Here is a 25,528-nt window from a genome sequence, read left to right as displayed (position 1 = left end):
GTGCACTGCTTCTCAGTCAAGTAAACAATTGCCCTTTCAAGCAAAAAAAAAATAATGCATGTCTGCTCTCAAGGAGACATGAGTTTTGCTGCATCATTAAAGAAGAATGTGCAGCCTATGATATCAAAAGACTAAACGTCTGCAGATAGTAACACCTCATCAGAAAAAAATGTACAAACAATTGAAAACTTTTTTCCCCTTTATATAGAAATATATTAACGGAGGATCATTCCACACAGACCTGGGACATCCCACATTTCAGAAGATTCCACACAACCCCCCCACTGCAGAAGGAACAAAAAGTTCTCCCAGCCAAACCAAAATGATCTAAGATGTTTTTAATGAAGACTCTCCATAAAGCCCAGAAAATCAGCAGGTAAGTCCTTCTGTAAGAACTAACTTCAAATAAAACCACAGTTGTTAAGCCAGTACTTTTTCTGGTCTTTCCTACAGATGTCCCACAAGAAACTTTCTACTCCAGCTCCCTGTGGTGAGATCATCACCTATTACTACAGAAATTAATGTGATGTTAAAAATAAGCACGGTGATGCTATGATACATGATCAACCAAGGAAAGATTGAGGCTGTATAGGATTTCTCAGACAGAAAGTTATAACATACTAGGGAAACTCAAGGCAGTTGTTTTGTCTCTACTATAGTAGTTTTAATTTACTTGCATGTCCTTTTTTCTTTACTTTATGCACATCCACTTGAGCTTATTTTAGTAAGACATTTGACCTCTGCCAAGGACTCTGGTGAATGTTCTTGAGTCCCAGCAGTAGTCTTGTCATTTCAACAGTGCTTTTTCATTCCCATGTGATTTCTAACGTGCAAAATGCCACCTCCTCCACACCTCCGATCATCTCCACGTTCTTACACACCCCCTGCACTTACTGACAGAGGTGCTGAAAAGCAAATGACCCCCAGGTCTGATCCCAAGTCTTTTTCACAGCAGAGCACCACCAGCACTTCCGTGAACTTCAGTTGATTTTTTGCGTATAAACTCGAATAAATTTAAGGGTTCCATGATTACTTTTTTTTTTTTAAATGCATTATCCGCAAGGACTCTGACGCTTGCTAATATTGGAATTTCGATAGTGCAGAAGTGCGGTCGCGTTTGGGCCGCTGCCAGGTGTAGATGCTCCCACAGAGCTGCGCCCGCAGCCCCTGCCCGGCGCCCCCACAGCCCCCGCCGCGCTGCGGGCCGGGGCCGGCGGGGCGCGCTGAGGCGGCGGCGGCCTCCCGGGGCCCCGGCTGGGCCGCTCGCTGGAGAACGCCGCTCCAGAGAAACCCCAGTTAAAGCCGACAAGAAAAGGAAAAGGCGAAGGCGGCAGACCTACCTCTCCCCGCTACAGCAGTCAGCCGGCCTGCCCGGGGGTAAAGCGAGGGGGCCGCGGCGGAGCTGGCTGCCGCAGCCCTCCTCACCGCGAGGCGCGACCCGCCGCCCTCCGTTGCCTGCTAGAGGAACGCGGGGAGAGGAGGCCGCTTCTCCTCCAGCACAGAGAGCACTTAACGCCAGGGCTACCGGCCGGGGTCGTCGCCTTCCCTGAGCTGGGCTGAGCAGGCGCCTCAGGACACGAGCGCCCGGGCCGACCGGGCGGACCCCTCGCCAGCGGCGCGGCGCGGAGGGCCCCGCCGCCGCGGCCACCCGCCCCACGCATGCGCCGCCCTCTCGCCCCTTCCCCCTGGGCGGCCGCCGGCGCCTGCGCGGTTCCTTCGCCGGCCGCCGTGAGGGGCAGGGGCGGGCGGCAGTACCGGCCTCGGTCCCGCGCCGGTCCCGCCGCCGCTGCCGCGTACCCTCCCCTCAGCGCCGGCCTCTTCCTCCTCCCGTAGGATCCTGCGGGCGGTTTGAAATCAGCCGCTGTTTCCTCTACGAGTTCTCGATGTGGCCGTAACCGCCCGGCATTGAAGGGGAGGAGGCAAGAGCGGGGGGGAGAGAAGGGCGGCCTGGAGCGGTGCGGCTCGTCTTTGCCGAAAGCTCCTGTTCCAGCGGCCCCTCGGAGCGGGCCGGGGGCCGTGAGAGGTCGAAGCGAGGAGCAGCCGCCTTGCCGCGGCCCCTGGACGGTTCCTGCCCGGCGGGCACTGCGTTCGCCCTGGGGCGGCTTCTGCCGCTGTTCCTTGGACTCTGGGCGTGGGGAGCGAGGGAAGGAAGGAACCTGCGGCGCCGCCGGGACCCACGAGCCCCCTGCACCCGTGGAACGGGGTGGAAGGGAGAGTGAGCCACCCCCGCTGAGGCGTTCTGGGGCCGCGGCGGGCTGGCCCGCAGGTGAGGCTCCCTGGGGCCCGGGCGCGGGGGGAGGGTGCCGTACACATACAAACCCGGACGGGGCGGGGAGGCAGGGTGGGAACCCGGTTCTTCGGGTTTAGGGAGGCGGGGAGGGCCCGGCGGCTCAGCCGGGACTGCCGCGTCAGGTAGGTGAGCAGAAAGGGAAACGGTAACGCCGGCGGCGTGCGGGCCTTCCCTCGGTGGCCGCTGTCAGCCCCGCTGCGGGCGGGCGAGGGGAAGCCGGCAGTGGCCGAGCCCTTCCGGCTGGCGGGAGCCACCCGCCGGCCCCGGGCCCTGCTCACTGCCGGTCCGCAGCCTGCGCCGGGCGCTCTCCGCGCCAGGTGGGCACGGCGGGGCGGGCGGGCGGGCGGGGGGGAAGGAGGGTGTCCCGGGATCACGGCTGTGTGTCGCAGTGCCTGGTGCTCTCGCACTTCCTCGAAGCACGTTACCGCAGCTCCGCCGTTCCCCAGCAGCAGGGCGTGCCCGCTCGGTGGAGAGCTATGGTAGGGTGCAGCCAGGCTTTCTGATGCATAGTCGGGCTTTTTTTTTTTTTTTTTTTAAACAATATTTTAGAGCACGTTTATTTCTTTAATCTTAGTACACCCTGCTGCTGTCATTGCAAAGGTGAGAGATGGGCACATTCGTGATTTTGGAAGGAGTCGGTAAACAGCTCTGGGCTGTGGTTTCTGTGTGTTTCAAGTGATTTCCAGTGTGAATCCTAGCGTTGTACTTTGAAGGCCAGTGTTATGTGTCTCACTGATAACAGCAACACGTTGTAGATGAAGAGGTACTACATTGAATTTGTACGACCTACTCAGTGACTCCCTCAATTTAGAGAGACACACGTTTTTGGCTTGACATGAGGATAGTCTAGGATCAGTTTTATCCCTTTAAAGTACCAATGAACATCTTCGGAGATACGTGGCATTTTTTGTTACAAATTTCCCGCAAGATTAAATCAACACTTGTCTGGTGAGTTCTTTAGATGTTCATTGTGTCTTAACTGTAGAGTGATGTAATTAAAGGTATTGGGGCCCAGAAACAGTTATCATCTGTTATTCATCTGCATTCTTGGTTAATGTAATTGCTTAGTGATGATGTAAGAACAGATGAAAGTCGCTTTAGCAGTGCGAAATAGTTTGATGTACGTGACATGCTTTTTCCATTGTGTTGTGTTACTGGGGTTCGAAGATGTTTACCTTAAGAGTGTGAATTCAGTCTTACGTGAACTGAATTCTTGGCTGTAGTTGAGAACTTGTGAATAGAAGACAGTTGTGTGAAATGTGTCAGGTGTAAGCTTGTTGCTCTGATCATCAGTACTTCATCTGAACTGGCTCCAAAGGAGGTTATTTTTTCTTCAGTGGCTCTCACAGTACTATGCCATCTTTTGAGATGTTAACAGATGTGAACTTTTAGGAAGTTCTGTTTATATTGGATTCCAAGTCAGTGGGGATCTGTAGAACATGTTAAGGTCTAGACTTTCACATAGCGCACAAATTGTCATGTACATGTACTCAAAAACATAGATTGGTATCATATAATTGATTATCTCTGGTATGTAATGCCAGCAGAGGATTAGAAACCACTAACAGATTTGATACTATGTTGTTGTTTGTGTTTTTAAGATTCTGATGTGAAGGTGCATGTGATAATTACGGATCAGTACAGTCTTTTAACATTAAAAAAAAAAACAGAGATGCTTTCTGAGAAAGTAATCCAAATTTATTAGCTTAAACTTCTGGAAACTAGGTAACATGTCTGTGTATTTAATGGACAGATTGTATTTATCCATTACATATCTTTGAAAATAGTTTATGTAGATAGTGCTGTCTGCTTGTGAAGATGTTAAAGTGAATATTTTTTTGTATTGGGCATACAGAGTTAGAGCTGCTCCAAAGGAAGAGGTGAAGAGGCACCTCCCAAAGGGCCAGGTGGGAACAAGTGTTTCTAAGCCTACCAGCCTGCTACCACAGCAGAGGACTAGTCAGCAGGAGTGATCTCAGCTGATTGAAGAAACAGCAGGTGGAGAAAGCTCTAAGGGGGTACCCAGGAGGATTTGTCCTGCTTGCTTCAGTAGCTTTTCTTAGTTGTACTGTAACTGTAGCAGTAGTAGAAAAGAGTGTAGGAGTGTATTAAATTGGTAATGGAAAAATATCTTAAATAGTTGCAGCTTGTTCCTGAATGTGGGTTGTTACCATGGGCGGCTCTGTTTGTTTCATTAAAAAAAGGAGCTTCAATGTAACAGCAGTGTTTTGGTTTGTTTTGGGGGGTTGTTTTTGGATTTTTTTAATGAGTAATGAATCATTCTTTTGCAAAATGACAGGATACTTATTTTGGAAAAGCTGACAGTGTAAAAATGATGGTGGTTCCATTTTAGAATAAAGACTTATGGAAGATTCTTGTGACTTTTCTTTTTATTATGCATTCCTGTCATTTTTCACAGTGCTCATTATAGTACTGTCATTTCCTCATATTTTAAAATCATGTTTAGTTTCTTAGTTTGTTCCTGGATCGTCAGCATTTATGGTAGCACTGATTCTAGAAAAGTCCAACTGTTACGCAGGTTTCAGAGAATCAATGTATGCTTTACATCATGCCCTCGGAGTTCCTCTGGTGAAGGGACTATTATAAGAGCTTTGCAGACGCTTCTTGTCACTGATGACAATATCCTGTATGTCATGTTTTAATTTGTGGAGTAACGCTATCTCAAAGCGCAGCTGTTAGCAACTGACTGGCAGAGATCTTGTGCTTCATAAAGTAAGTACCACTGCTTGAAGGTGCATCACTGCATGATACTGTCTTGGAATTTTGGTGATTTGCAAAGACAGAGGAAGGTCACCAAAGATAGCTGGTAGTTCTACGGGAGTGTAGGATACATTGGTACAGTTACGGTCTTGCATTGTTTTAAGTCATGGCTCTGGCAGGCAACAGTTTTGCGACTGCATTAGGGCTTTTGGTTGTCTCAGCTTGTGATTTTCTGTTCACCTATAGCTTCCTAACACCCACAAACTGAGGGATTTCAACCCCCTCTAAGTAGCTGTCATTCTATGACAATTCTCAGATTTTAAAATGGCAAATAAACTGCTAATACACCACATTGAAGCAGTAGATTGTGCAGTTGTCAGCTTGTACTGGATTAACTGTCAACTATCCAAAGAGTAAATTTCTTTCCTGGAGAAGCTAACATGAGCTTGTCTGCTGAGAGCACAAACTTTGTGCCAAGGGTTTCTCAAGTGGGCCATGATTAGAGATCACAGGTTATTTAAAATGGAAACACTGTACGTGAACTGGAATAACTTGGCCTCCATCATAGTGGTAAGCACTGTAATCTTTTGGCAGACAGTAATTATATGCTTTCCTCAGTCTTTGCTTTTTCCCTTTAATGTTAGGCTCTTTTACTTACATTAGCAGCTTTTTTTTTTTTTTTTTGGTAATAGCTCTAGCTTCAATTAATTCTATCTCAACAAGGTTGTTCTGAATGAAAATTCTAAATAAGTCTTTAAAACTATTGCATTAAAACTCTTATTTCCCTCCCTGTCTCCCCACACAATCCTTTGTTGGATCGTGGTGCTCATGCAGCTCCTTTTCTTTCTCATTTGCTTTTGGGCCCACAGACAAACATACTAATTCCAAAGTCTGTACCCTTATATAGAGCGTTCTTCTGGAGAAGGTTTATGTTAGTCTTGCATAATTTTAATTTGCATGAAGTTGTGTACCTTTATGCTATGTCCATTTATTTCTGTGTCTCCTTTTAGGTTGCTTTGACAAAGCACCAAAGGTTAAGCAAATAACGTGATTTCCAATGTGATTCTTTCTGCTCTTTCTTAAATTTGAACGCTACTTCTGCTGTTTTGCAGTAATATTACCTTAGGCTTGTTTGTAGCTTTGTGTTGCTAGAGCTGCAGTTTCATGAGACAGTTCTCTAAAATTGCTGGGTTGGGTTTCCCACTGTTTGTTCTGAGCACATCAGCTTTTAGAACTTCACTTTAATTGTGGGCATGGTAGCTTCCATACCTTTGCTCATCTGCAGCATTCGTTTGTTGAAGTAAAGAGCAAGTGTTCAGTTAAGTTGTGAAGTATATTTAGATTCTTTAATTTAAACTCTGTCATCATTACATAGCACTCCTGCTTCTTAGATCTTTTTTTTTAGTTAGGTATTTGGAAAAGCTTTTCCTTTTTTTAGTAGATCTCACAAGTGTATTTTTCAGTATTTGTGGAACTGTCAAAAATCAAAATGCTATCACTGTTTGTGCTTTATCAGTAACCTGTGATTGGTTTGCTGGTGAGGAATGCTGGGCTTTTTTATTCTGTTTCCTACATTTCATCCTCCTTATCTATTAATATTTCTAACATTATTTGTCCAGGTAACCTCCATTCAGATTCTTTCTTTTAGGTTTTCTTAGACTGTTCTTTTTCAAGAAATTCTGGCCTTCCTGTCTGTTAAGTTCTCGTCTCCCACTGGCTTCATTGCCTTTTTGTTCTTTTGAAATAAAAGAATTTAAGCACTAGTTTTAAATTGAATCAACTTATAACCGAAATTGATCACACAGTCTATTACTACTTATTCTGTAATATCTTTGGGTTACGCTGAGAAAATGCTTAGGGCTATGTCAGATAAAATTCTGTAGCAAACCTAGATATTTATGTACTTTAATACTGTGAAATGACATTCAAATAACATTTTATGATGAACAACTTCCCAGTAGTGTTTATCTGTCTTATTACATGCCAAAGATAACAATTTCCAGCAACAGGGGCAGTTTAGTGCTACTGCAGTATTCTGTAGAACCTCTTTTATGGTCCATTTGATTCAGGTGTTTAAAGGTCTATAATAGGTAAAACCACTAATTTTGCAAGTGGACAGCTGCAACAGCAAGAAACTTTGCCTGGATATTGTGGAGAAAAGGTGCAACTCCTTCTCAGAATTAAAATAATTTATTGCTTTAAAGATGCAAACTTCTATGTTTGTGGTTTTGGACTTGAAATGCAAGGCTGCTGGTTTATATTCCAGTATTAATTAGGAAACCGAAGCTGGTTCTAACAGCCCGTAGTTCTAGAACAGAGCTGCTTTTTTTCTGTTGTTGGATCAAATATACAGAGATTGTTTCTACACAGGTGAATTTTAATTATCTTGTGGTCTTACTTGAAAGAGAAAAGGAGAGTTTAAGTCTATTTATAGCCTGTTCACACTGTAGCGTCTGAATGCCTTGCATGTATGTGATGCCAAACACACTGGCGTAGACCCAGGCATCAGAACAGGTGGTGCCATTGAAGGTGGTGAGTGATAGGGCCTGAAACTGTAGTGTAGCTTCTGTTTTATGTAAGACAGGTCACACTTCCCCCCCCCTCCCCCACCCACCCCCCCCACCCCCCCCACCCCGCGAAGTGATAAAGATACAAAGAGAACATTTAGGCAGAAGTTAAAGAGCAGACAGCAAAGACTTAGGAAAGGTAAAATTTCTGTATGTCTGAGGTGCTGACAAATAAGAGGGAACTTGAGAGATTTCCCCACAGGCCTTCTGGTTTGTCTAGGGATTTCAGACACTGCAGATTTTTGGAATGAAATACGACAGGATGTCACTTCATCAGTTGTGTAATACAACGTGTAACTCTGCCTACAGTAATTGATGAACAAGTAATAGATGTGATTTAGGAATTCTGAACTGTAAATGTAGCAGATAGTAATGTACTTTCCTTATATTATCTCTTACAGTTTAGGAAGGCCAGTGTAACACTGTTCTTTGTGTGGTTGTTTTTTGTTTTGGGGTCCTGTAGTTAATTTCTGTGAGAATTCTGATGTTGCTGTATGTATTCCTTATAACATGCAGCAATTTTTATCCATAATTAGCATGTTATGAGAGTGAAGCACCTAAGAAATATTTCTGCATGCATTTGAAATATTTGGCACCTTATATTTTTCTGAGAAATAACATCATGATACCTTTAGTATTAGACTAATCAGTCTATTAGCAATGGGACTAGATCTCTTTAGTGCTGAGCTGTATAGTAAAATATTAAATACTCTGACATGCATCAGCTCAATTAAAAGTTACATGAAACAGAAGAAATTGTGACAAGACTCTTGAAGGACTATTAAAACATCTTATTAAAGAAAGTTTATATTGAGGCTTAGTTTCAAAGCTGGAAGCAATAGTAACTATAGAACCACATAACCTTTTATTTTGGAAGGAGTCTCTGGAGGTCACCCCTGCCCAATGTGTGGTTCGTTAGGGCAAATTAGTATCTTCAGGGTTGGACATTTCACAGCCTTGCCAGGCCAGTGTTTAACTACACTCTCAGTTCTTCAACTCCAGGGTTCCCTATTTGCATGGTTCCTGTTGGAGATGTGGGTGCTCTAGATTTGTGTGTACCTGTGCTGCTCCCTGCAACGCTTTATTGCACACTCCGGTGAGAGTGTAGCTCACAAGCTCCCGTTGTTGTACTTAAGGTGTGGGTTCTCCTCCCTTGCTGGGCCCTGTACTGACTGCCTGCTAGCTGGAATGCAGGACCTTGCATCTTCCAGAAGGGATGCTGTGCTCTCTGGCCTGGACAGATACCGTGATGCACTTAGTGGGATGACTTACAGCAGTGGCAAATGGGGTTTTGACTGATGCAGTTTCCTCTCCAAGGTCTCTCCCGCTGCTACAGACTTTCTTATTTTTTATACTCCTTTTCATGAGGAGCCCTTAATTTCAAACACTTCTTTCTAATTGCCTAGTTACTGTTTAATCTAACTGATGTAGTCTTGCTCTTCACCATGACTGGTTTGGGGCAAATGTCCTGTTAGACAATTTTGCATGTTTGATTCACACTCACAAAAATGGTCTTTGCATTTGTTATTATCCAGACTATTCTGCCAAGGGAGGGTCCTTGCAAGCACACCCCACTGTGTCCCCTGCATCACTAAGCAATGGCCCTACAGTTTTCTTAGTCTTTCTCTTGTTCCCAAAGTTCTTGTGGTAGCCTTTCTCTTTGTCCTTACCAGCCTTCGCTAGTTTTGATTTCAGCTGAGCTTTGGCTTTCCTATCTTTTCCTTGTAGGCAAAGGCAACATCTTGGTATAACTCATAGGGAATCTGTCCCTGATACCTTTTTTGGGTTTGGGCTCAGTCAGGAGTTCTGTGCTCATCCTATGTGAGAAGTGTGGCAGATGGCTGGCAGGGGTGCCACAGCTGCCTTCCTCCACAGTGACTTTGGCACCATTATAGAATAGTTTAGGCTGGAAAAGACCTTTAAGATCTTAAGGGTCCAACTGTTAGCCAAGCACTGCCAAGTCCACCACTAAAACTGTGTCCCGAAGTGCCACATGTATGTGTCTTTTGAATACCTCCAGGGATGGTCACTCAACTGCTTCCCTGGGCAGCCTCTTCTGATGCTTGATAACCCTTTTGGTGAAGAAATTTTTCCTAATAGCCAACCTGAACATCCCCTGGCGCATCTTGAGGCCGTTTCCTCTTGTCCTATTGCTGCTTGGCCTGCCTTGCTATAACCTCAGTAAGGTCTCCCCTGAGCTTCTTCTCCAGGCTGAACCCCAGTTCCCTCAGCTGTTCCTTGTAAAACCTTAGACCTCATAAGACTTTAGACCCTTTACTAGCTTTGCCCTTCTTTAGACACACTCCAGCATCTCAATGTCTGTCTTGTAGTACTACAGTGAGACTAAGATGAAGTGCTTTTTAAAGTGCTCATTTAAAGCATCAGCATCTGATTTTTATAAATTCACTACTTTATGTATATACATTAGCACTTACTGTCAGTCTGAATATAGCTATACTAAAAATAGTATAACCTGTTAAATTCCGTTTCCCCGAATCAGTCTGTCAGCAAAGAGAATCTCGCTGAATTATCAAACCAAAGTTAGTTGTCTGTTAGAAGTTGTGTGTTGTTTAAAGAATGCCCACAAATGCAGTGCAAGTCTACGGTGTGTGCAGTTATTGTGCAGTTTATATTTGTGGTAAAAATTGAGTTAGGAAATAAAAACCTTAACATTCAAATTAAAAGCATTTTCTATTTTATGCTTAGTGGCGTTTTTTAGTAGATAGGCCTGAGTCCTTTTGCTTACATGAACTATCCATTGTAATAGCATGATTTCTTGATCTTATTTGTTTTTATAATATATAACCTTGTGAAAACCTTCTGTAGTAGGGCAGTATTATGTTGTGTTGATGCAGCTTCTACTTTGGGCCCTATCTGCTTTTCTTATTTGAAGTCAGCCAATAAAAATTACTGGGAAAAGATGCAGATTTTTGGAGGCATTTCTTCCAAATGTGGGCAGCAACCTGAGCTCTGAGCTTTTTTTGTCACAGATTTCCAAAGTTTCTTCTGCATATGTATATCTACATTAATCTGAGTACAAAACATAAGTTGACTTGCTTTTTTTTTAAGACTAAAAAGACAGACTCGTACTGAATGGATTAAGTGGCAGTACTTGTCCCAGGCTTTATCTCAGAGTCTCGCTTCAACCTGAGTTTAAGCTCTGCTGTCCTGCTTCCAAGACCCATCCCAACCTCTGATAAAGTGAGGCTGCAGTCTTGTATTTCTTCCTGAAAGTGTGCTGCTACCTAACACCAGAATTAAAGCCAAAACAAACACCACAAAAAAATCATGTTATGGGGGAGTAACAAATAAATTGAACCATGAGCCACAGGCAGATGGTAAAAACACTTCCTGGCAGGTGAGTCCTGTGTGTTGGTCCAAATACCTGTGTTTTATCCAAACACTCTGTGCTGCAAAAATGAATGAGCAGCCTGTGGAGTCATGGATGGAATCCAGGAAGGTACTTATGTCTGCTCTTCCCCATCAGGAGCAAGTTCATTACTGTCTGGTAGAACTGCATCTTCTCTGGCCCTTTCAGACACTGTGGGTTTATTCCTCTGACTCATCTGCAAATGCTTTGCTGTCCTTCAAGTTTTTTATACAATGGAGTTGTTGTGTACCTGTGCTATAGAGTACATTTAGTTTTGGTCTCAGAATAGCAACTGGAAATGAGTAAGATTATTGCGTAATTGTTTTATCTGTCCTATGCAGGTTTTTATAGGAAGGGGGACATCTAGTTTCAAGGCTTTGTCTTTTCTCTCACCAATAAATATTCTATTTCTCTTGTCTAAGCACGTACAGAATATTAAAATACCTGCAGAATTTGAAGCAGAATAAAATGTATTATTCTGGGTGTATGATGCTAGTATGTTTCTCTCTTCACTTGCCAAATTAGGAATCTTGTTTGGCAAAATAATGTTTGTTTGTCTAGAAATGTCCTCTATTATAGTAAAACTTGAGTAGAAGACTGCATGAGAGCAACTGCATTAAAATGTAAATAAGCCTCATCTACCTGCTTGGATGCTTTGAACAGTTTGCTGAATCTCTTTTCTGTTTTGGAGAGAGCTCTAATGATTGTGTAAGTTTATTTCTTGAACCCATTGTTGCCTATAGGTTTTCTTCATGTCCATAAATTAAATGGATACTTATTTTTAGGAGTTGTGAAAAGTAACAGGGTACCTAGCTGTCATCATGGAGCTAGGAGCAGTTGACGGTCGTGCATAACTTTGAAGCTGTAAGTAAATTGATGGGTTGTGTTCAGTAGAAAAATGCTCTGTGCGTACCTTGTAGGATGCACTGTTCTATAAAGCTGTCATAAAATGTTGTGATAACTACTTGATGAATTTGTGCCAATGGCACTTAGGTTTCTTGAACATTATGTAACTAAAATGTTGGAAAATCAATTACATTTTGTGGTGTGGATTGTTTATTGGTTTTTAATTCCAGATCTGAAAACTGAGTTTTTCCTGTCTGTTTTTGCAAATACAGAACCAGAGAATAAACATGGGAACTCCTGGATCAGGACGGAAGAGGACTCCAGTGAAAGACAGGTTTTCTGCAGAAGATGAGGCGCTGAGTAATATTGCCAGAGAGGTTTGTTTATTTCAAATTGTCTTAAATTCAGAAATAGGGATGAAGGCTATTTTGTTATTCAGAAAGTGAATTAATTTTTTTTTTAGGCTGTGCATTAAGAAGTGTAATGAGCCCGAAATATGAGAATTAATACAAACTAAAGAGTATCTTCAATCAAATAATCACATTTATTGAATTGTTGTCACAGTGAGATATTAATTGTATGAATAGTTTAACTTTACAGGATCACACTCAGGCTTGGGAGGTATTGCTACAGATAGTTATATGCATAGTTAAAAATAAATGAGAAATCCAGTTATGTCAGATCTAAAACTGAAGAAATACCACACTTATCCCATTAAAGTGTGTAATATTTTTAAGATGGCCAGTGTTTTAGTGTTGAATAAGTAATAGTAATTATTAAAATGTATTTTTAATATATTCTGTTTCAAATGTGGTAAGTCACATTTCTGTCAAAATAAGCCTAGTATGTACTCTATACCAGGACTTTATTAACAGTCACCACCTGAAAAATAGGGACCCGGGGGAACCAGCCAAAATGCAGTTAACAAGAACTTGATACAAAGGGGAATTTTGCCCCACCGGATGTAGGGAGGAGGCAGCTGGGATTTAGTCTTACAGATGTCTATTTGGACTTGAGTTTTTCTGGGAGGAAGTGCTGTGACTTGGAAACAAAAGCCTTAGTACTGTTTGTATACAAGTGCATACAGCAGCTTTGAGCTACATCATCTACAAAGTTGCTCACCACAGATGACATAAATGAGTGCAAAATGCAGATTCTAATGGGCTTTGTAATGTACATTGCCTATATATGTGTGCATACAGTATATACATATAGGTGTAAGTAAGACAAAATAGGTAGATTGAAACCATTAGACAGGTCATTGAAAACACAGCATCTGTATGCTTTTTGAAATTAGCCATCAGACTGTAGGCAGAGGAAATGTTGTCAGCAAAAAATAATTTTCATTTAATTCGTAACTTTCCAGAAATCTATGTTCACACCAAATCTAATGAAAGTTCTTGCCCTATGAGAAATGTTCTATGTGGGGCTCTAGGTCATCGCTCATCAAGTTCCATATCCTGGTTTTGGGGAAAACAAAGTTAATGAAGGAGAAGGAGTCTGGCTTTAAATTTCTTTTGAGTATTCTCTGCACGGTTCCAGTACAGTAACATCAGCTTGTAATTTAGCCTAGAAAAAAGGGGTCTCGAAGGCAAGGTGTAATAAGTATTATCTTACTTAAAATTACTGTGAGGCTTTGTTCTCTTACATTGCTAACCCCCTTAATTAAAGTTTGAGTGTGCATGTAAATTAAACAAAAATTCAGGGTTCCCCCCCTCCCCTGCGTAATGCTAAATTAAAATAGTACCAGGCCTCACAGCTAGAGGTGTTATCTCACAGAGATAACTGGTCGAACATTTCTGTTCCAGGGAGTAATCTATATGAAGTCTTCCCTCCTCCTTGTTCAAAAATGAACTGGAAAGCAACTTGCTGACAAGCTCATAACTTAAGTATTCTGATATTAATCTAAATCTGCTGATAACTAATTTTTTGTGCTGATAAGCATATTCTTTAAGGGGTAGGCATTTCATATTGTCTTTAACAGGTTTACATCTATTAATAATTCTTAACACCTGTTTGAATTAAACTGTTCTTGAAGTTCCTTCTGATTTTCTTATTAGAATTCTTTTTTTCCCTGTCTAATAGTCACATATTTCAGTATTTCATGGGTCACCTTTCATGGCTTGTTAGGGAGAAGAGAATTCAACATATTTCAGAATAAAATGGTTTGTTACCTTTAATACAGGTTTGCGATGGTGTGTTGCACCACTGCTTCTTTTGTGTTGCCATATCCAGATTCCATTTAGAGTCTTAATTTAAAATTGTTATCCAATTTTTAAATAGTGTGAAAAGTTGTATGTCATCATGAATATTGTATTATCACAATATGTACTACTGTCAGGCTGTTAATCCCTTGGTCTGTGTAGGGAAAGCTGGCCCACAGATCCCAGGTCAGACAGCAGCTGTTGTCGTTGAATTGGTTGCTGTAATTCCTAGTATTAACCAACTTAGTCTAAAGAGAACTTTTATTGTAAAGGAACAGAATGCATTTCTTAGGATATAACAGCAGAAGCCAGTTAATGAAACTAAGTTCAGTCTTTAAATAACATCTGATTTTCCTGTGCTGTACATATGCCCTATCATTTGAGGCTGGGGAAAAGTTTTCAGTTACCACACTGACATAGGGCATGCCAGTTCTCAGTGCATGGATATACAGAGTAGATGTACTTTGCTGCTCTGAGGTCATTATCTCAGCAGCATGGCTTGCTTATCTTTTTATTGTCAAAGGGTGTTTTGTTCTTCAACTTCCTTTTCTAAAATTACCTATATAGCAGATGTTACTTAGAACAGTTGAATTGAGTCCCGTAATCCAGAAGTCAGATGTCTTGTGAGGAAAACATTCCTAAAAGATGTTCTAGGTATCAAGAGATGGTAAACAGAATATGCTGAAGTAAAATGCTGGCACTCGGGATGATCTGCATGGAAGAACTGCACAGGAGTGCTCTGGCATTCACAGCGATCACAAAAAGGTGCTAAGAATTATCAGAGTTTGTAATACCAGCAAAGAATTCTAGTGTAGTATATGAAGTTTGAGGGTGTTTTCCTCCAAAAGTTAAGATTTTGGGAAGCAGTAATCTTAATCTTTCTCACCGCTCTTAACTTGACAAAATTGAGATTTTCTTGCTCTATGGGACTTGCAAAAAACATGTGATATCTTCCTTTTGGTACCAATAAGCATCTGCTTTCTAGAAAATGTGGTCTAAAGAATTCTTTGGTACTGGTCCCTTAAATTCCTTTCTGTATAGTAATTTTTCTGCAGTGGTTGAATCTGATGTGTCATCTTATATGAAAATATTTAATGGAAGGCAAGGGCACTATCATAGGATCTCTTTGTGAGATTTCTTTCATTTTCTCCATCTTTCCTCTGCATCAGAAAGCTTTTCTTCTGTTTGTTGTGTTTCTACCCCTTCATTCACTGTAGCAGTAGCACTGTTAATGTACAGAGCGGTTTCGTATCTTTTCCTTGCTATGAGAGTTTGTATTGAGACAAGCTCTTCTGCAGTGCCTCTGCACTAAACAAAGAGATGGTAAAACATCAACAGTGGTGGAGTTACTGCCTTATTCCAAGAACTTCTCAGTTACCAGACCTCTTTCTTTGGCACCTACTTTGTATTCTGTTGTGTGTTACCCTTTCTGGCATTGAATTGCCTGTGCTTACTGAAACTGAGGAAGACTAAAGGTGATACACTTATCCAGGGACAGGGATCTACTCAATCCTTTTTTGGGAACAATGTACTCCATATTCAGTGTCTTAAGAGAGATTAGTTGCAGTTGATGAGTTTGGAAGTCTTTCTTTGGTACAACAGAGAGGATTACCAGTTTATTGAGTTCGATTCAAAAGCTGTGGGAACAGGTATAGGTATATTGTCTAGGCATTCCCTGCAAGGAGAAAAGGAACTCTGAGTATAAATGCACCCAACTACATTGAAGTTAAGTATTGGTAATTGTCTTCTGAATATGACAAGGTTAATGTGGAGTCAGGTAATCTCTTATTAAAAAAAAAAAAGATTAACAAATTCCTATCCCTTGAAAACACGAAGAATTCCTTTTATACCACCTTCTAGTTCCTTTTTCTAGCCGTTGTAACTGAAACTGTTACCTTTCTCAAATTGACAAAGAATGTAAACCAGAGTCTGTCTTGTGGAAAGTTCTGCCTTTCCAAATGACAGATAGGGATTGTCTAGTGTGACTTGGGCTCCTGTCAAGATTACGTTCTTACAGTCTACACTGGATATGGCTGATAAAATCTCAAGATCTGTTTTCCCTGTGGGTTTTGTTGTGGAGGTTCTCTGCTTATAAAATTTTTCAGGACAGAGTATCATCAGCTGACATCTGTATTACTGTTTAACTTGTCTTTTAATTTACAGACAAGTTGTGTTTATTTGGACTATTCAGTAACAAACTGTTGTCACTAGACATCTCTGAGTACTTGAGACCTCTTTCTCCAAGACCAGCCTTACGTGCAAGAGTACAGGTTTCAGTCACTTCTGTGTTCTTACACTGACTTCATTTCAAGGTCAGATACATTGAACATGATGCCAGATAGTGAGAAGACTGACTTGCCATCTCACCAGCCTCAACCTGATAAGCAGCATTTGAAGGGACAATCAAGATTTATCTTATAACCTTCTATTCTTCAGGGATGAATAACTAGCTGACAAAGAACTAGAGGTTGTGGGATGATTGCATCACTGTTCACTTGATGGCCACTTGTAGTATCTTGTCTGTACTGTTCGGGAACTGTTCTCATAACTGTTTTCACTGTAGATCAGGAGCCTGGAAACTCCTAAGAGGTGGTTTTTTTTATGGGACAGAATAAAGATTCATTTGGATTTAAAATTCACTCTGTAATTGCTCAAACTTTGGGCAGAGAGTAAGGAATAGTTGTTTTTCCTTTAGTAAAAAATGTCGTGTTAATTGAGAGGGTAGAAAAAGCCAAGAGTTCAATATTAAAATGTTTGAAGACTATATCATGATTTTAAAACCAGATGACAACAGTCTTTGTCGCATTCAATCTGTTCAAAGTTCAGTACATGTTTCTCTCTGCATACAGCTTGAACTTTTCTTAAGAAGACAAAACCCCAAAGAACTCCACTCTCATACAGAGATTGTCTTTGTAGATGCTAGATGATTTTTTGTTTTAATAAGAGATCACTTACATATTTGTAAAACAGCTGTTTCTACCTCAGCATTAATTCAAAATTTTGTTTGCAGTTTGTAATAGTGTTTAAGGATATTTTACAGGAGAAGGTATATAGAGATTTTCTAATCAATATATGGATCTGGTATAATAAATAGAAAAAAAATAACAGACAGCAGAAATAAAGAAACCTGAACCTTTCAGTCATATAAACCTTAAGTTTTTGTTGTTTATAGGCTTTACATTATAGGCAACTGGAGAAAGAGTAGGGGCATCAGTAATAAGTGGAAGGCAGATATTCCTGAGGAGGCCCAAGAAACACATTTGGCCCATGAGTGATGGTGTTGCCTTGTGTCTGTAAGAGGTAATAAGGAGAGGAGGAGGTTAAGAATCATGGAAATGAGAATACCAAAGCAATGAGCAACAAGAGAAGAATAATGCTGCATGTTCACATAATAAGAAATGATGTGATAAACGTTATATGAAAGTGTGTAGCAGTGCACTGAGAAATCCGGTGACTGTGAAACCCTCATCCTGATGCTTTGCTGGAGCACGCGGCGCACCTTGGGGCTGTGCCAACACAGAGAGACCGGCCTTCCTGGGCCTCCTGCCTCGGGAACTGCAGGACTGTAAACATCACCTAGCCCTCAGCACAGCGAGCAAAGGAGGTACACATATTGTAGCCCATGATGACAAAATAATTCTAATTTTTCAGTGAAAAGCATTCCTATTTTCTCAGAGGTGAATAACATTGTAGTATAGCCTGTGATTTATCCTTATGAAGCTTCTGTTGCTGCATCTGAGCTAATTAATGAATCCCCTCTTCTACAGTATGAAAATAACAAACAAAAACTATTGCTTTCCAGTGAATTCGTCCCACCATGTTGAGTGAGGAGAAGCGTAACATCTGTCTCCATAGTGTAGATGGGCGTTATGCTTCTCCTCACTCAACATGGTGGGAAGCTTCTACCACATTGATGCTGTATACTAATATGTTTCTTACCTTGGTGAAGAACTTGATTGTTGCGGTGAAGAGATGAAGGAAAAACACATCAGAAGGGGGATACTCCAGGCTCAATCTTTACAAAGGCATTCAAATTAAAACCTGGGGTTTTTTTCCCTTTCTCCTTTCTTTCTTGCCAAAAACATCTTGGATGTTATCCTTGGAAGTTGACAAAAAATGGTTTGAAATGTTTTCAAAAGTCTGTGGCTGAATATGTATTAAAAAAAAAAAAAAAGAAAAAAATGGGTTAAGCAGAGATGGTCTTCTCAATGATTGTTAAGTAGTTGTTGGTAATTGGTTATTAGGTTAAAATGAAGAAACTGACCATGTCACCTGTAATGGAAGGAGAACATCCTTGTGCTACCCCTATGTTTAATAAACATGCAATAAAATAACCTAAGCAAAGTGAGTACTGCTCCTTAGCTGCTTGGAACACAGCCAGAATCAGCATATTCTTCCAGAATGAAATGGCGTTTATGCAGGTGCAAGGAAGCATAACTTTTTTTTTTTCATATAATAATTTTTGGTGCCTATCTTGAACTGAAGAATTCCAGGACTCAGCGTTGAACAGATAGCTTTGTTTTGTTACTCGAAGCAAAGCTAATACCCAAAGAAATGCAGATATGGCACCTGACCTAAAATCATGTATCAATCCTTAGGGCAGAAGGCAGAAGATAAGGACTAGTATGAATGTTCTTATACAAAAATTTTACAGATTTAGTTATTAATTCTTTATTAATTGATCTTTTTTCCTATTCAAAGTCTTGAGGGCCCCTTCCTTGTATATCTTTCTACCCGCTGTCTTTTGCTACAAAGATCTTCTATGTAGTCCTTTACTTCCTTTCTTGATCACTTCTCTGAATAAATCCCATGCGAAATTTTTGTATCTATACCTAAGGTTTCCAGTTTGCCATCTAGAATATATAACCAAGTGATTTCTTTCCATTTTAGCCACCAGTGTAAGCGTACTGGTATGACTGTAACAGGTTTGGATATCTCGTATTTGCAGTTGAAGTGTTCAAGAAAATTCAGCTATCGCATTTCTTTTTAGCAGTTAGAAGTCCCCTTCAGAAACTTTTAAAATAAAGTGTCAGATTTTCTAGATCTTAGACAATCCACAGTTTAATTTTTACTTCAGGAATATAGGAATTTGGTATGTTCTCTCACTTTTTAACAAGCTGTACTTCAGTCACACGATACTGTAATATATCTTTATCATAAATAATGTATTTTATTTATGTGTCTGGTCTGAAGTCTGTATAGAGAACAGTGACCAATGCAACTGAAATTGAGACTGTAGTGGCCAGTCTGTGGTTTTCTAAGACTGGGATTTGTTTAATACAAGCTGTAGAAAGCAACCTGGGCTGACCCCCAAGCTCCAGTGAGCAAGGTATAGTGATATATTTGGAAAGATCTTCAATTCAAATACTAATTGAATTAGAAAAGCATTATGACTGCCTGTCCTTTTGCTGTTTCCCTCACACACAGACACCCCCTCCCCAGAAAAAAAAAAGGGGGGGAGGGTATCAAGATTTTCTTCCTCTGCTGCTTCTATAGTGCAAACAACTTCATCTTTTCTGCTCGGTTGTCTATCCAAAGCTGTTGTGGCACTGTGTTTCCCTTAGCAGATATTTAAAGACTTCATTTCAATACAGCTGAAGAATTTAATTTCTGAAGAGCTTGTTGGTGGAAACTTTTTTCACAACTTTTATGGGCTTCTTCAGCAATACAGTAGAGTGAACAGCAGCAGCCAGGAAGAAAATTGATGTCCTTTTAAATTATGGCTATTTCTTTATTTATGTTAATTTTTAATTTCAATTACATAGTTGTTAACATTTGTCTGCATGCTCTATAAATAGCGTGAAGTCTGCTCTAACAGTTCTGCTGAGAATAAAGAATTATTTGGTATGGTGACCTTTCAAATGGTCATGTGATTTGTCCCTTGCTCTAAGGTATGGTAAAGGAAGCCTGAGAACCGTGTCTTCAGCTGACAAGTTAACTCCTTGGTCTTTTCGAAACTGTGTACTTTTTAGAGGAATCTATTTCCTCAGATTAATAATTAATGTAATATCAAACCATTTTTTGCTTAGAATTTTCTCTAAAAAGATAAAGGTTTTATTATTCAATTTCAGGCACCCATTTTATGATAAATGTTTGTAGAATTGTCCTGTTGTTGAGGGTTTAGTCAATTGGAAGAACTAGTTTCCCCTCTACAGTAGGAATGTGAAAGTTTGGTGTTTGGCTGTAGGAGTAAGAGTGGTGAAATGTCAATTGATTTTTAGTGTGAATCAGTAAACAAATGCACTTTCTATCTTTAACAATAAAGCCGTGCCAGAGTCTGAAAGCTAGATGTATGTATCTGCTGATCTGTAGACAGAACTAAAACTAGACATAGCAGCTGGTTGAGTCCTTTCTCTTTCTGTGCTGCGTAGGTGTCTACATGAAAGTATATGCCACTGACCTGTGATTACAGACAGTAACAGAGTAGGGCTGCAAGTGAGAAAAGACTCCCTGTTGCATGGGAATTCCCTTGCTTTTATTGTCTGCTGTCATCAGGTAGGAAGAAAAGTAGCTTGATGCTGCTCTGAAAAAGGATTACATTATGGCAGTCGAGAGTGCTGACACAGAATCATTTCACCCAAGTGTGCAAAATAGAGGAAACAGTCTTAATGAGTAATTGGAAGTTGAAAAACTATTTCAAGTAATAAAGCTACAATGTGTTTATCTTCTTTATTGTTGTAATTTGTCAGATTTTTTCTGTTTGTAGTTGAATTGTAATTTAAAGTTAAACTCTGAGTTAAATACCCCTTTTTCCTGAAGCACAGTAAAAGAAAGTTACTTGCAATTGTAGTGAATTTTACAGGTTTCTAATACTTTACATAAACCTATGCTGTGATAGAGGCAAAACCAGAAGAAAACTATCCTTAACCAAAGGCAAAATCCCATTGAATTTTACGTTTTTAAATTGAAATATTTTGGATGTTGGCAGTTCTGAATTTTTGGCTGCTGGTATTTCTCAGAAGTTTTTAATTAGTCTTAGATAGACCGATGGAATTTTTAGCAGAAAACCTGTCTTCAAACAGATTTAAGAATTTAAGAGAAAATTTTCACCATCTCATTGTTCAAACATGAAAAAACTGAGCTTGCATTTTCCTCAACTATCAATTTTATGTCAAAAAAATATTGCTAACCAACTGATTAAATTGGAGGGAGCATTTAGGGTCTGAAAGACTGTTTCTTTTTTGGTTGAGGCTGGATAGAAAGTGGTAAAAGCATAAGAGTTGAGTAAGCCAATAACCAGGTTTCACACGTAGTGCAGATATAACAGCTTTTTGCCACTGAAAAAAGGGTGGTCTCTCTACTGTTTGTCTTGCTTGTCTTTTTTTTGTTCGTAAGATCCTTATACAAGCAAATTCATTTCGCTAATACAGCAGAAAACTCAGAATTTTTTTGTTCTTGTTAACTTTCTGCTGTGCTCATTAGTTAGATTTGCTTGCAGCAGATTCTTGAGTGCTTGGAGCTGTGTCTGCAGAAGGTGTTGGGAGTATAAGGGCTTGAATGGATGGGTAGGGAAGTCCCTTTATGGTGACGGTCACTGTTTGTTCTTGAGGAATCTTAAATTTCTTTCTTAGATTTTGTCCAGTAGTGGATCTGATTTTGATTGCCATTTGAAGTAATTCCATTTCTAGGTGATATTCGCTTTTTTAAATAATTGCAAATGATAGCAGAGCCTTTAAATATGACATGAACAGTACTGGTTTAATATCTTCGGTTTGATTCTTTCTTTTTTGCTTTAATGTCTTCCTGTGGCCGAAGATTCTGCAGCTGCATACAAGCCTGTTTAAATACTATGCATAGGGAAAGTCCTGTTAAAGTCTGAAAGACAAAAAACTTCAGATTAGTGATAGTAATATTTCTGAACTCAGTTCTTCTATCAACATGTAATTCTTTTGATGTAATGTTCTTTTTACAGAGTTAGGTATATATCCTTTCTGAAATGCCATCCTGAGAACTTCAACTTCCTTACCACTTACATTTCATGATGTTAGATTCTTAGTGATTTCTGTGAAGAGATTATTAAATTAAGTACTTAAATGATTATACAAAAAATGTCATTTTAAATTTCCGTATTTTCAATTTCTGTGTAGGCAGAAGCCAGGCTTGCAGCCAAACGGGCAGCTCGAGCAGAAGCAAGAGATATACGTATGAGAGAGCTGGAGCGACAGCAAAAAGAGGTAGTGTCAATCATTAGTAAATAGTGCAGACTTTTAGTAAAAGTCTTAATGTGCCTTATTTCTGTACTTGCATCAGATTTTGTCTTTTGGTGTAATTCAGCTGCGTGCTACTATTTTCAGCATCAGGCAACTGCTAGCTTCTCACTTTCCCTCTCTCACATGCCCTCCTCTTTTGCCTAAGGTTGTATAGCTAAAAGGGTAACTTGCTTTGTTTTGTGGCATCTCATGAAATATTAATCTGAACATTCATTATTAACTTCCTTAATAGTTACACTTGTATTGTGGAAAAAAATCTAGACAAAATAGGCTGTTAGCACTCTTGCTTTCAAATTAAAAAAACAAAACATTTTAAATGTGATTTTTAAATTCTAGCGAAATCAGATGCTTGGATGTTTTACCTTTAACAAATGCTGTAAATCAATGCTAGCAATCAAAATGGGCAAAGATTAGTCAAATATTTATCTTTAGATATTTAAAAGGCTGAGGCTTTGCTTGTTACTGCTTTTTTGGTTTTAAATGAGCAGGAGAGCGAATATAATGATAATGTCCAGAACTCAGGCTGGCATAAACAAATTTTGCATAAAGAAGAACAGTTTTCAGCTTCTAATGTGAAGTTTAATGTTCTCTGGATTTGAATTAGTACATCTGTGTCTTGAGTCAGCTGGTGACTTTTGTGCTTTTGTAAGAGTAATTACTTAACATATGGCAAATTCTTTGCTGCTTGTTGCTGTGCAAAAGGTCCATGTAAACATGGATAACTGGCAGCACAGCATAAATAATAAATGTGACTGTATGACTTTTTCATACAACTATGAAAAAGAGAATTATTTTGCTCTGTTTTTACTGTATTCATAATATAATTAGCAACTGGATAATTTGGATATGTGCCTTTGGATATGCGCCTTTGGATATGCAGTTTTCAATTTCTTCCCATATGGATTATACTGAAAGTATTCACAGTAAATATCTATTGTCAGGATCTTTATGTTAAAAAAAAATTAGTAGGTTTGGGATAATATTTTCACATATAGTTTTGTGTTGCCTCATACTTTTTTTTTAAAAAAAACCCCTTATTTCTTGAGTAAAAAGATTAGGAACTAGATTTTCAGCAGTCTGGTTATTTCAAAGTTATTAATTTGATTCAGGTTTTGATGCAGCATGCGAAAGACCGAAAACTTCCTATTTATCATGATTACATTCAAATCCATGTATTACTGATAATTTGGGGGTAGTTTTGCTATGGTAATAACAAGTGCAATTTTAAAAACATGGTTTTGCCCAGGTTTTATGTGTTTCTTGTTATTCCATACTTTCAGTTTTCTAATTGCTGTAGGTATCTGATATTATACTGAAGATTACATGACAATTAACGTAAATTTTTCCAAATCTTTGATTTAGGAATCCAGTTTTGTGTGGTTATTAACCTATATTGTAAATGTTTTGTTTGTTTTTGTTTTTACGTTCTGTAGTTTTCTCAGCATTCATATGATAGAAAATGGGCTCATATCCAGAAATGGATGGTAGGCTAAAACCACCTGTTGTGCATGTTTTTGCCACTCAGAGAACTAATACAGGATTTGGAGGAAGCAATTTACTAATGGTTTGCTGTGTGTCATTTCAAAGTGTTTTATTACTGAAACCAGTTACATGTAAGCTATGTATAGATGTGGATATGCAGGGTACTTTGTGGCAGCAAAAGACAAACTGAAACGAGATTTATTTTCTTAAACTGGAAAGTGTTTCGGTTTTGCCATGTGCTGGTTAAAGTCATGAAAGTATTTTACATGAAATTACATTAGTTTCAATCTAGGTAACTATTTTTTCCATAGTAAATGTTTTTATTGCAATTAACTTCTAGAGTTTTGAGTTTTTTACTTTTTCATCTTAGCAGGCTTGCCTTTATTTGCTGCTGCTTTGAGTCATGTAGCAAATGCTAGTCTTCTCACTGATGATTATTTCACTTCTAAGACTTAAAAGATTAATCATAAAAGAAAAAAACCCAAAAAAATCCAGACCCAAAAAATCACATATGTATCATCTGTATCCTTCTACCCTTTGCCCCTCATTTTCAATTAATAATGATAAAATATTTGACTGTTCATTTATTTAGATTAAATCCACTAAGCAGGAAGAAGTAGAGCTAGTTGGGTTGCAATTTGAGAAAGCTCCTGTTCAATTTATGTTAATTTAGTGCAGTATTTCTTTAGGGAGTTCCTTTCAGAAACTTAATGTACCTCTTAAAAAGGCATATGGGAGATGTGAGTTTCTTTTTATGTTTTTAGGGGAGTGCTTGCTGAGTGTTTTGGACCAAGAAGATTTTAGTAGTATATGCTAAGAGTAACCATAATTTCAAATAGCTAAAACTACCGTGATGGTTAATCAGCACTTCTGTTGAGAAATCCGAGAACCATCATTAGGGTTTTATTTGCAGTTGTCCTGACTTTATATTGTCTCTTTGCCTAGCTGACATTCATGTGTATATTAGTTCTATAGTCACTTGTAAATAACATAAATTTCTGGTGTCTCTTGGTAGAATACACATTTGAGTGCTTTTTTTTTGTTGGAGAACAAGGGTTTTCAAACTGTGGAATGCAGATTGCATTTGTGAGCAAGTTCACTTTGAAATTAATGCCACCTTCTTTTTGCACTTGTAAGAGGCACATCTGCTGCAGGAGGTTTCTGAGCAGATGTGTGCACTTTCCTCGATTGGGAGACCTAACCTGTTTTAGATAGTGAGTTTTTCAAACTTAAATACTTAGAAATTGAGTTTGATAGCTACCGGCAGCAGCTATCTGTTTGTAATATGTACTGTGGTAAGTACTTCGTCCTTTGACCTGAAAATGCTAAATACTCAATGCTGGCTTTCTAATTTTTGATTGTACACCAGGAAAAGACTCATTACCCAAAGTACATTACCTACGGAAATGTACAGAAAATTGTGCCAGAAGCTGAAGTTTTGCATTATAAGATCGTATTATTAGCTGGGGTGTATACCAGTGGTTAGGAAGAATCTTGCATAAATAGCAAACTGTCTGCTTGCAAGCTGCAGATAGTATTAACAGGCATTTGTCCATTTAGACCACAGGCATAAAGTATATTTAAAATTGGTAATGATCTGTCTATAATATGTTTAAAAGTTCTACGGAATAAATGTTCATTTTAATCCTCAAAGTAGATGCTATAGAGAGAAAGACTAAAGTATCATTAGAAAGTTAAACTTACACACACATACCCTTTGGGAAATTATTTTCTTGTAGAGTATTAGCTAAGCCTCTTGAATAGTCCCAAAATAATATTGAACAAGTTAATGTACCCAGTAATAATGTAGCAAATAACCATGTGACTATAGGCAGTAT

General features: G+C 39.5%; 2 protein-coding genes across 10 annotated transcripts in view; one reads left to right on the top strand and one right to left on the bottom strand.

Moving 5' to 3' along the window:
- GOLGA4 (golgin A4) overlaps nt 1-1,617 on the bottom strand; it is a 92,618-nt gene extending 91,001 nt beyond the window's left edge. For both annotated transcript variants that reach the window (XM_055707237.1, XM_055707238.1), the window contains exon 1: nt 1,341-1,617. The gene's annotated coding sequence lies outside the window, so the exon portion shown is untranslated. The remainder of the gene's footprint in view (nt 1-1,340) is intronic.
- Nucleotides 1,618-1,732: 115 nt separating this feature from the next.
- LRRFIP2 (LRR binding FLII interacting protein 2) overlaps nt 1,733-25,528 on the top strand; it is a 57,943-nt gene continuing 34,147 nt past the window's right edge. Inside the window, exons 1-4 of one of the 8 annotated variants that reach the window (XM_055707258.1) lie at nt 1,733-2,266; nt 12,067-12,171; nt 22,086-22,172; nt 23,642-23,692. In XM_055707258.1, the coding sequence (XP_055563233.1) occupies nt 12,082-12,171; nt 22,086-22,172; nt 23,642-23,692 (228 nt within the window). In that variant the 5' untranslated portion in view covers nt 1,733-2,266; nt 12,067-12,081. Of the gene's footprint in view, nt 2,267-2,393; nt 2,413-12,066; nt 12,172-22,085; nt 22,173-23,641; nt 23,693-25,528 lie in introns of those variants that run through there. The other 7 variants (XM_055707251.1, XM_055707254.1, XM_055707253.1 and 4 more) reach the window with 7 other exon arrangements.

This window comes from Falco cherrug, chromosome 4 (genome assembly GCF_023634085.1).
Source record: "Falco cherrug isolate bFalChe1 chromosome 4, bFalChe1.pri, whole genome shotgun sequence".
NCBI classification, from domain to species: Eukaryota; Metazoa; Chordata; class Aves; order Falconiformes; family Falconidae; genus Falco; species Falco cherrug.
Note: the sequence above shows the minus strand (reverse complement) of the source record. Positions and strands in the feature narration are given on the sequence as shown.